The sequence below is a fragment of the Haliotis cracherodii genome, unplaced genomic scaffold (assembly GCF_022045235.1).
Source record: "Haliotis cracherodii isolate W230 unplaced genomic scaffold, xgHalCrac1.p SCAF_10, whole genome shotgun sequence".
NCBI lineage: Eukaryota > Metazoa > Mollusca > Gastropoda > Lepetellida > Haliotidae > Haliotis > Haliotis cracherodii.
In genome coordinates, this window is record NW_027266265.1 from 41,067,438 (window position 1) to 41,080,068 (window position 12,631).

General features: G+C 39.6%; 1 protein-coding gene across 1 annotated transcript; it reads right to left on the minus strand.

Moving 5' to 3' along the window:
- Positions 1–9: 9 nt before the first annotated feature.
- Positions 10–10,989, minus strand: LOC139454390 (twisted gastrulation protein homolog 1-A-like). Its single transcript, XM_071236056.1, has 4 exons — positions 10,879–10,989; positions 10,436–10,654; positions 5,036–5,245; positions 10–3,615 (listed from the first exon to the last, which is right to left on the minus strand). Exons 2-4 carry the CDS (start codon positions 10,650–10,652, stop codon positions 3,287–3,289), a joined length of 756 nt encoding a protein of 251 aa, XP_071092157.1. The 5' UTR covers positions 10,653–10,654; positions 10,879–10,989; the 3' UTR covers positions 10–3,286.
- Between the last annotated feature and the right edge of the window lie 1,642 nt (positions 10,990–12,631).

A 12,631-nucleotide genomic window follows, 5' to 3' on the forward strand; every position in this document is an offset into this window, starting at 1 on the left:
TGCTTTTATTCTAAAATCATCTTTTATTAATCCAGATCACTGATGGTGCTGATCACTTATCATAAATCATTTCAGTTGTGACCATGGTGCCTGAAACTAGCTTGCATAGATTTTCAAAAACTACTATACTTCAGACACAACTATATATAGAAGATATATAAATAGGCAAAATAGTGTATGTAAACAATGGTCAATATTTAAGTACACATGTAATGCCTTCAAAATGACAACATTCATTATTACAAAGCAGCACAAAGCTGTACTTAATTGTAGGTGTTAAGCGTTCGAGATGCGATGGTAACAAGTTCACATAGATGCTGTCAACGCATACTTCACAGGATTAATCCAATATTGACATTAACAGTGATGTATGACAATGCTGCATACCCTTAAGCAATAGGCCTAAACTCCATTGAAACACATATGAACATGTCTCATGTCACTTCCATCACTTTGTATCTATTTACGGTCAGTCTGTCAACTGAAATCATTGCTGTTACAGTAAAAAAACAAAACGATGTCATGGTCCTTTAGAATTCCATCGTACAGCCTAAACCTGCGTGGAAGCTACTGGACTGTTCAACCAGCGTAAGGGTTAGAAACTAACAGTTTTTGTCCACTAGTCCTTATAATGATAACATATAGCAAATCCCTTAAAATTGGCCAATTTCTACTGGTCCTTAGGATACCTTTACCATTGGGCAGTTTGGTAAGGACTACAGGACTAGTGCCAATTTCTTATGCTGACCGCTGCATTCAGACTAGATGAAACTAAGCACGAACAGTCATGTTGCACAGGAATTGACAATGTCCTGAAATGTGCTATTTGTATTAGTAATGCAGTGACACATCTGCAGATGACTTGACTGCAGAGTTGCAAGGTCAGACAACCCAGTAAAATCCTTCAGTGACATGTACTGGATATCAGCATGATTTGATATTTGATTTTCCTGCTCATTAAATACTTTGATTACTCCTGATGGTTATACACCATTGTTTGATCAAATCTCTGTTGTATATATACTGAAACTGTTCATCACTAAACTACATTGAGATTACAAGGATTAGTTGATTGCAAAAGAGTCAACTGAAAAATACTGAGATCTACGTGTTATTATGGATAATGCTTAGAGTCCACTAGCCTGACCTGTACCGATGGGGACATACAAGTCTTGTATAGGGGTTAGTTGTCATTGTGCTCAGGCAATTTTTTTTTCCAAGTGGACTTATGTCATTTATCCCTGATTATTCATGTGTATATACAAGCAGCATATATACTACAACATTCTAACTGAACTTAAGACTCGATTTACCTAAGGGAACAACCATTTTATATTCAAGGGGCCTGGGAATTTGTTTCAAGATTAGATATTTTTACTGCTACAGCTACAAACCAGATAATTTTATATTTCAAACTATGAGCCTAAATTATTTGAAAGCAAAACACCTTGCAACAATGTAATTTTTGTGGCAGATAATACCTATTTTTTCAGAAGTCTCAACCATATAAAAAAAAAATCAAAAATTTTCAGGGACACTCCCGAATATCAAATGGTCGGTCCTTAATGCTGGTATTTGTCAATGACAGTGTAGCATACATAGATGACAATCAAATAGAATACATTTACATAATCCAGACTAGTGAAAGGTTAACACCAATACACCTAATCAATAAATATTTGATTTATCTGTACATTATATAAAAATAAATATAAAAATACAAAATATGAGGTATTCATCATCATTCCTACAGAAACAACATGATACAAGATACACTATTTTACCATTTTGAGATCTAAATGACAAATATGCTGATGCAATGAAAAATACCAAAGTATTTATTAACTTTAACACTACATAAATTGATTTGTTAATATCCATACACTACACTGTCATTCACATGTACTGACCACACTATAAAATACAAACTGGCATAAAATATATATACAACTTCACCTTCTTCTTCCACAACCAAGAAACTAAAATATTTTAAACATCGGCTTGTAGTAATGGCGTACTCCTACCATGTTATTCACCATGCTTGACCTAGAAAGGATGACATTTCACATACCCTGTGGTGGAGGGAACAAAGTTTAGTTTGTACTGTAATTTCATCTCCCTGGTCAATATTATCGGAAGTACATGAAACGGATGCATGCCGAATCATCATAATCTAAAGCATCATTAAGAAGGACGTTCACAACATTTGTCATGAGTAAAAAGTCAAACCTTTTTTTTTAGCAACTGATCACAACTTTTGAGGTCAATGTGGCCACGTGTAATCTCACATAACCCCTCAATACTTCATATGTCAGAGGAATTCTATCATATTCACTTGTTTAATTTTTAACTCTACTCACACCTAATCCCTATCATAACTCAAAATACACTAAGTTCAAAGCAGAAACCTGTTTGTCAACCAGACATCAGCCAATTATATACATGTGGTCCGGATGTGAAAAAAGTGGGAAAATGATACTTGAAAAGCAAATTTGGGACAGTTGGCTATTCTTGAAACATTTCATGTACAACTACTTGAATAACAGGTTGTTTCTTCAAAAATCATTTTCCGTTTATATCAGTTTTCCACCAAACTGTATTTGGTGGCGAGTTTAACATCTCCTTCATCAGGAAAATAATACAAATTATTAACAGCACTAATCATTAACAAATGTCCACATTCTAATTGTCATTTGTTGATGGTATGTGATGGTTGAAACCATTTACCATGACAACATGGCTAAAACATGTAAGGACGGCATAAGCATATTGTGATATACATCACAGAAAAAAAAATGCACAAATGAAAAATAATTATATATCAGGTAGAGATTGTGCCCTTTCTGTAAGTCATAGCACTAGTTCTGCCAGGGTCTACCTATGTCACTGTGAAATAATAATTTCTAGGAAATATGGTTAGAATGGTTTTGTTCCTATATTCCATGGCATCAAATATATGTGAAACAACACAATAAACAAAACGACATGTTACACACGGTGGTTAATTTCACATCTGTGTACAAGTCAGCACACTGAATAAATCCCTACCATGATACGTAAAAAATATGGCTGGCTGGCTGGTCATGTGTGTATATTTGTACCCACCCTTATACCCACCAGTACAAGCTTGGTCCAGTTATCCTTATACTATAGACAAGGCTGCTTCAGCTTATTCCAAGACTTGTTGATACTGGTTATAATGCAAATTGCTGGGACATAAAGATGCTGACTAAGCATGTCTCTGACCACTACATTTACTGTTGTCCTTGTGGAATAAGCTGTGACCTCATAGGCCGTCCACAGCAACCTTGACCTCTTCATTCGCGCTGACCTTCACCCCAGATTCTGCGTATTCGATTGTAAGCTCGGACTCTACAATTTCATCCGGAGGTGGACACTTGAGACAGTGGGGTTCGGGCAGGCCGTAGTTGAAACAAACGTCCCCGACACACTGGCAGCAGCCATACTCGTGGAACCAGCGGTACTTGGCGGCGCCCATAGACTTGCAGGAAGCCTTGCACTTGTGTATGGACATGCACTGCGAGAAGAACGCCACGGTGCAGTTCTTGTTCTCATCCTCATCACTCTTAGCTGCAGTTCTCTTTTCGTCATATCCTACAAATGAAAAAAACGATGTGTCTGAGTGGACAAGGGACACAAGAGTGAGTGAGTGAGTTGGATTTAACGCCAATTTTAACATTATTCCAGTGATATCACGGCGTGTCAGCTTAATGTGGGAGGAAAGCCCGAAGTAATGCAGGTCTCAGACGTTTATCACTTCGGTGAAACCCACAAGCACGGGTATGGTGCTGACAAACCTAGAAACATAATCGGGGTGAACCAGGATCATAGGTTTCTGGTGTGCCCAAGGGACGCCACTCTGCACAGAGAACAGTGTCACCTTAGACGACTGGGCCACCCGTGCCCCCAGGGACACAAGACATACACTTCCCACACTATGTGAAGCTGGGTGTTTAATGTGCAGAGCCAATTCTATCCCAATAGCTATAGCAGAAGCTATGTCATAATAGTTAGTAACATCAGAATATTCAAAGATTAACTTCAGCAAAAGAATAAGATTAACTGAAAACATTAATTCAGTTAACACCATATAAACATGTCCAAGCTTTGTGAAACTCATCAGGGCATTTGAACAGGGCATCACTGCTTGACTAAGGGACACAACTCTGCACAGCAGAAGCTATGCCTTTGCAATATGACACTCTGAATGGGCTTCACAAATGGCCTTCACAAATGGCCTTCATGTTGCAGTCAGGCCTTCGTCTTCAACTTGACAAGTCAGCCACTTGCCTAGGCTATGCAAATGCTCTTCAATAATTAAACAAAGCATATTACTAGAATTATCTAAACTCAGAAGCTATTTGCTATTTCTTTCAGAGAGGATTGACCTGTAAATGTTTTTGATCATGAAAGGGTGTTGGTCGAATCCACAGAAAACAATATTACAGTCATACCACAGCATCTTGTACATGATACATGTAATAGAGTCTGGGCCAGACAAGTCAGGTTTGCATTACCAAAGAGGTGACAAAACCATATTTTTAGTTGTTAATTATGGCAGTCATTAACATTCCAGCTACCTCGGCTTATCTTCGGGGTCAGCTTATCTGCGGTCATATACAGTATATCACATGAGCCAGTAAATATTTTATTCTGGGCCAGACAAACCAGTGGCTGAAATTATTAGCAACATCCAACACAGTCGGGATACAATGCCCATAATCAACAACAGAGTGCTGAGGACATCTTCCAACATCATCGGGGCGGTCGGGTAGCCTAGTGGTTAAAGCGTTAAAACGCACGCCGAAGACCCGGATTCAATTCCCGACATGGGTACAATGTGTAAAGCCCATTTTATTGATTTAAGGTGTCCCCCGCCGTGATATCGCTGGAATATTGCTAAAAGCTGCGTTAAACCATACTCACTCACTCACTCCAACATCGTCACGATTCTGACTGAAATAAGGAACACACTTCTAACGAAGGTAACTGTTACAACTTCTCCCTTCATTACCTATAGTGAAGGTGTACTTCAGGTCCTTGGAGACATTGGTTAAGAGAGTCTCCTCTGGCTGGTGCCGGGGGTATGTGTAAGTCACCCAGCGCTGCTGGAAGTCTGGAATCTCTGTCAGCACATTAAACAGGTCAGGAATGGGGTCCCCCAGACGTTCAATGGAGCTGGTCTTGTAGAGGTCCATGTTCGGGTCGGGTGGGGGGCAGAGACCTGTCCAACAAAAACATTCCTAATGAATCATGCCACACATTATGTAGATTGTAAGTGTTGCTGTGTTGTAATTGTTTGTTGAAGTTACACCAGTCAGCTTTAGACCAGCTATATCATTTTTGTCTGGAAAAGCTGATTTTTGACTCAACAAACCAGTGGTTGGTATTAAAAGCAACACCCCTTGACTTTGGGGTATAATGACAGGCAATCAATCAACGAAGTTGCCGAAGCAGGCCACTGATTTAGTGGCCCCTTATGAGAGTAGAGAAAACCCTTTGCACCAGAATAGAATTTTTTATTGGGGTAAAGAGGGTCTGTTCACAATTCATGATACTTAATTTGCTGCAATTTTCCATGAATTTATATATCATGTTCAAAGGCTATGCACTTTATTAACATGATTAAAAAGGTTTGAAACTTCCTGAATATCTGGTCTCATATTTGAAAACATAAAAGTCATATTTCCATCATATAAAACTTGAGTGTCAACCCCAGTTAAAATGTAGGTAGGACCCACTTTGCCATGTTTTTCTAACAATGTAATTCCATTGCTGTTGTAAATGTTCCATGTGTGAACGAGAAAACAATATGAACCGATGCAGGAATTAAATGTGACTCGATACATGTAAGTGTGTATTGCGTTTTGTATAATCTCACCACATTATTGATGCATGATCAATACACTGGTGAATCGAGACATCCCGAAATATTAATAAAGAGATTATTTTCTTCTGCAAATTTGTGAAATACAATTTTAAAGACATCCCAACATCATCATTTGTCTATTAATATAAATATATACACCTGAACACATCCCAGCATCACCATGGCCACCACCTAAACAAAAGTGTGACACACTGTAACCCCATTTGTGTGCAGTTAACCTCAAGCGACCTGAACACCTGACATACCCTGCCTCTTTATTCTCTTTCTTAGGCTATTGTAACTGTGATGGAGAGATGGTTGGGTGGGAATATTGTGTGTGAGATAGGATGAGCATATAAACATACAATTTATAGTAACAACATGTGATTTTTTAAACTTATTGTGTACCACATGAGGCAGATACCCTAGCCTGTAGAGAATACAACTGTGATAAGTCCACAAGGAAGCTGGTGCTAAACTATTCTTCAAGCTCATGATTGTTACAATGTTTAGTGTCATAAAGACAAGAACTCTTGAATGTGTGATCACTAAAGGAGGGAAATAAAACACTTTGCATTACTAGGACATAAACATCATGATATCAGGTATTACATGTGTCATGTGTCTTCATGCAGAACATCGTTTCAAGAAGGACCACATAGCTTTGAAGTGGGAACCCTATTCAGCCATGACTTATAACCAATCCAGAGGGGTGCTTTAGTCAACCGGTTCTACAAGACAGACCTTGCACATACACTCCAAGGATGATCAGCTCGAAATTACTTTTAAAGCTTCGTCAAAGCTATCAAATTAGTCCTGAGTGAATGAAACATGCTATGACAGGAAGCGGAATGATCAACAAAATCCACAAGGTGTTCGGGGACACCATCAGAATGGACGCGCCTTGCGGCAACTTCAATGTTAAATATCAAAGTCCCTACAGGCGAGTATCTGTGCCCTCCATACAGCACTCTATCTGGGAAACCTGAGTCCTGTTTGGATTGGAGGCCAGTGGAGATGTATGCCTTGATGATAGACGAGTGTAGCAAAATGAACACCGTAGTTCTCAAAACCGTTGTTTTCGCCACAGTGGATAACAGGATGAACAGTCTCTTACAACCATGTCGTAGGGTTGCCGAGGCTTTAGGTAAAAGCGTAAGCTCTAACAGGGCACATGGCAAGGTCTTTATGGTCCTCTGGATTCAAGATCAAGGTGAGAAAAGGGATGGGATAGGTGATCTGCTTGTCCCTGAAAGCTGGTTGTTGGCAAAGAAATCCAAATGAGGATGAGGTTGAGAAAGACTTTCCCATGACTCTCAGTTCTCTCCAAACTGTCCTGTTGACATTGGGGGGCACGGATGGCCCAGTCGTCTAAGGCGCCGCGATTCGCTGTGCAGAGTGGCGTCCCTTGGGCACGCCAGAAACCTATGATTGTGGGTTCGAATCCCGGTTCGCCCCGATTATGTTTCTAGGTTTGTCAGGACCATACCCGTGCTCATGGGTTTCACCGAAGAGTTAAACGTCTGAAACCTGCATCACTTCGGGCTTTCCTCCCATATTAAGCCAACACACTGTGATATAACTGGAATGCTGTTAAAAGCGGCTTTAAACCCAACTCACTCACTGTTGACATTGAGAGTGTGAATCTTACTAATGTGTGCTGCCGTTGCTGGTAGAAATGCCGTCTTGAGCGTGACATGTCTCTTGTTCGAACCGTACATTGATCCGTGGCTGGCGGGGAATAATAACCTGGCCGATATAAGTCGCACATGTACTGTCCGGGTCGCAGAACTAAGTTTAAAAATTTGATTTGGTTGGCAACTGCTACATTGTACTGTCTGTTATAATGGTTATTACAGCTAAAAGTTTAGAATTTCCCTAGATTAAGACATTTTAGTCACAAACTTCAACATGCTCTTGGACCCCAGAAACCTAAAAGATTTAAACACTGCATAACAAACTATCAAAATTGGTACACACTCAAAATTAGTGTCCCGTGGTCATGACTAGTTTTGATGTATTGCCAAACCTAGAGACTGACAAGAGCAATGCGTGAGGGAGTCGTCAAAGTATTTTTTACTTTAACAAGCCATGTCATATCAGCATCTGTATGATAGACAGATGGTAATCCATCCCAGGCCTAACATGTTTAACGATGATAAGGTGGTTGTCACAATAAGATAGTGATTGTGACTGATAGTGATGTGGCCCGCAGTTTGGCACTAAATCTTGCCAATTAGCACAATAGTTCAGCCATAAATGTGTCTTATTCTAAAAGTTTGAAAGTTGTACGAATATTTTTTTCTGTCAGTAATAAAAGTGCCAAAGGGGTTTCTTGTCTGTTGCTGATAAGCTAGAATCAACAGGTGGCTTCTTGCAAAGGTATACCAAAGCATATGTACTGTAAGAAACATTTATAATGAACCAATCTCATTAAAATCAGACCTTAGTTCTCGCTACTGCTAAACAAAGATCTGAAGACATCCACCAATCAGTGCGTCGCTTGTCAGATTATGAAAGTAACAGTCGGAGTGTGATTTCTAATCATACAACCTCGAAAACTTTAACATGGGGTATACCGAACGATGGTTTAACGACTGATTCCTTACAATCTAGACCATCTATTAGCCATTCCAGAATGTTTTTTGTTCAGGTTTCAAATTTTTAATCGGAATTTGTCAAAATATGTTTCGAAGCGAATTCGCCAATTTGAAATTAGTGCCATAAAACACGAGAAAGCCATTTGTCGGTCAAAGTTCGCGCAAGGTCGGTCTGACGTGACCCGTAATGGAATGTCCTCAGATCTTTGTTCAGCGGTAGCGAGAACTAAGATCTGATTTTAATGAGATTGATAATGAACACGCTCATAACAAGTTGTTTGTTTGTTTAGTTGTTGTTTAACGCCACACTCAGCAATATTCCAGCTATATGACAGCGGTCTGTTAATAATCGAGTCTGAACCAGATAAAACAGTGAGTGACCTCATGAGCATCGTTCCATGCAATTGGGATACGATGATGTGTTTCAACCTACGGAAAGCCTGACCACCTGAACCCATTAGTCGCCTCTTAACACAAACATAGTTGCCTTTTATGGCAATTATGGGTTGCTGAAGACCTATTCTACCCCAGATCTTCACAGGTCTGCATGTAATGAATTGGGGGATATAACAAGAGAGTTTTTAGGGTCCCATCCATATGCTAGTATATATGCTGTATATGTCCTCATAACAAACTTCATTTATAATTAACTATAATTAATGGCCCCTTGGAGTTTGTTATCACCGTTGTTTACTGAATACTGTATTTCACAGACAATTGAGTAGGCCTCAAAGTTTAATTTTTTTACAAAATAGCCAAATGGCTACAAATACTATTTTCCTGGCAAAATCAAAAAGTCAAGCTAATATTGTAGGTAGCCAAAAACATTTGAAAAGCTTAAACTTCCTATCAAAATATATACAAGTCTCAGCATTTGTCTTGGAATCATATATAAGCCTTGCAAACAGTTTTAAACATTCTTTGTATAATTTTCTTTTTATAGCAACCAATTTTGAATTACTTTTGAATGTCATCGTCATGAACGGTATCTCCATGTCTATATTTGCGTCCATTGCGTTATTATTTCCAAAGTTACTGTCATCATTGTTTTCACTCTCAACTTTCAGTGGTATGATTGTTTTTTGCTGTGCAAAGAAGGAAAAGTACTTTGCAATGATGTTGTAAAGTAAAATCGAACAGTCTACCTGTGTTGACGTTCATAAACTTGATCATGTGTTGATGCACTGCACACAGTAAAAATATTTTGCTGAGCTGCATGGAGCTATTGAAATGTTCACTGATAGTATACATACAACCAGTGCGGTTATACAAGTTCCATTGCAATCGGCAAAAAGTGGAGATTGAAAATGTGAATCAAGTAAATTATTTCTGTGTCCACAAATGTGAAGTAATAAAATTTGGTCGCTACAAGACATTTTTTCAAGGTAGTCAGTTGGCGACCTCTGAATTTAGGTTGCATTGGCAAACAATTATCTTCGACTTTGAGGCCTGCTGCCTGTGGCAGAATGTAATAGAATAATCTAACTTGAACTTGAGAAATGCATCATAACTGCTATTGTGTATGTTGAGTACATATATTTTGTTGTTGCATAATCAATTACTTATTAAAACATGAAATGTCACATCATATGAAAACTAAAAAGAACCAGGGTGGTCCATATTCACCGTAATGTTACAAGACTCTCCTGAACGTTTGCATGAAACATATATATACAGGAGAAGTTTCCAATGGGCATTTCCAACTACTCCCCAGTTTATTTCAGACTAGTGGGTTATACAAAATAACTAGATTTGGGGAGAAAATAACACTTTCACTAGTCTCGGACAAACAGACTAGTCTATCCCTTCATATATGGTATGAACTTAATCTGTGGATATCCATGACCTGATTAAAGCTTTTTTTCAAAATGCTTTGTGGCTACTATACGACAATCTAAATTTGTCTCTGGCACGGTCAGGACAACATACCATAAGCTTGACTTACCCACACATGAGCAGCACTCTGTATACAGGTCAGCCAAACAAACCTGGCAGTCCCGGCAACAAGTGCAGTTCTTTTTATCCGACATGTTGCACTCGCAACATTTGATCAGCATGCACTTACTGACCCGGCTGGCACAAATCGCTTCATTGCAAGCTTCGGCTAGGCAGAGTACAGCCAGCACTCCACAAAATGCCAACGCTACACTTGTCCACTTCATTGCTGGAACAAGCATAAAGACATGTCAGTAAACTTTGAAAATGTTCAGGAATAAGGCGCTACAGTTGTCAAGTATGCACACCATGTGCAAGCATTGTTTTGACGGGAAACCTGCTCAGTCTACGAACTTTCTATGAGGAGTTATCGGATGTCTGAGGTCAGTTCAGATCTACTGTACTCGCTGTTTTGAAATTTAAACTGCACTGGAAGTGAATAAAGTATACTACCTCTATTGATCGGATGTGACGGTTTCTAAATCCCGATTGTAAATTGATCTGTCACTTTACATTCTTTCTCTTCAGTCATGGAGTAAACTTTTTTGCCCCCTCTATCGGCGGGTGGTTAAAGGGGGATAATCTTTGCTATGTTCATTCGCTCCGGTACAGGGCGTTTTTTCTTAACAGGGAAGTTTGATTCCATCAATCGCTGTTAGGATCTAAAACAGCTTATGTCATGACTACTTCCAATGGGAAAATACACGTCAGACATATGGATAACATTTCTTGGCTCGTGATATTTTGCTCAGCGTGTATAAAAAATCTCAATATGATGAAAAGTATTATATTCTAGTGCAGGAGAAAATCACTCGTTGCCAAAATGGCCCCACCATTTTGGAGAATAATGGCCCCGACATTTAGTGAAAATAGACACCCCCACCCCGAAAATAACACAATGACACAAATCTTCTGTAATTTAGTTTATTTAATGCAAAGAAAATGCTTTCACTGATCTTTGAGTCACATGGTCTCCATCTCAAATATTTTCTTATCTTATTGGACGCGTAGATCCGGGGTAGAATAAGTCTTCAGCAACCCATGCTTGCATTAAAATGCGACTATGCTTGTCGTAAGAGGCGACTAACGGGATCGGTTGGTCAGGCTCGCTGACTTGGTAGATGCATGTCATTGTATCCCAATTGCGTGGATCGATGCTCATGATGTCAATCACTGAATTGTCAGGTCCGGACTCGAATATTTACGGACCGCCGTCATATAGCTGGAATATTGCTGAGTGCGGCGACAAAAAAACAACAACGACAATCTTATCTTCTTGGACCATGGATTTCCACCACACTTGTGAGGTCTCAATGCTGTACCAACTCCACCCATGTACTGCCCCCACAACAAAGATGACAATGATATCTGTGGATGAAATGACGTGGAATGTGATAATCTATGAGGCACTGATAGAAGACAAAGATGACAATGATATATAGACGGAATGTCGTGGAAGGTGACAGTCTATGAGGAGAAAGAGGTGCCATTTTCGCCAGGGAAACACCGTGACGTTACTCTGAGGTGTCGTTTTAGCCTGCATCTGGCATTCGTCGAGAATAGCCCACGGAATGCGTGTTGAACAATCGTTATGTTCTTCACAGGTCTGTGCAAGTTTATCATTCAAATACCGACAACCACCCCAAACAAGCATGGTATAATCATATTCCCCGCCAACATGACATGTCTGGTTGTGCGCAAGCCAAGAAATATTGTACTGTTTTCAAGATCTGCTCCGGAAATGAACACTATTCCGCCATTTTCAATCTAAGTCAAAGTGGTTGCCGTGGAAACGCGAAAAATATTTTTTTCCAAAAAATCCCAAACTTTCAAAATGCACCAGTTCACCACTAGACCTATCCATGTGCCAAGTTTGGTTTAGATATCTCTCATGGTTTTAGAGTTCTGCTCCGGAAACGAAACGAAACGTGATGGACGGACGGAAAGTCGGAAGGACGGACAGCACCCATTCCTTAATGCCCCTTCGACTTCGTGGCGGTGGAGAATAATAACACAGAAGCACAGTATCTGCAACTTTTCATAGATCCACCACGGTTTCGGCCAAGTTTGCACCTCCTTCTTGAGACAGTAGACTAACGCATAGTCTCTGAACATATTTAATTGTGATAGCAACAAACAACTCAAACACTGAGCCCCAGTGAGATTGACGATTGATCTAGACTTGCTTCATTTAAGGCTATATAGT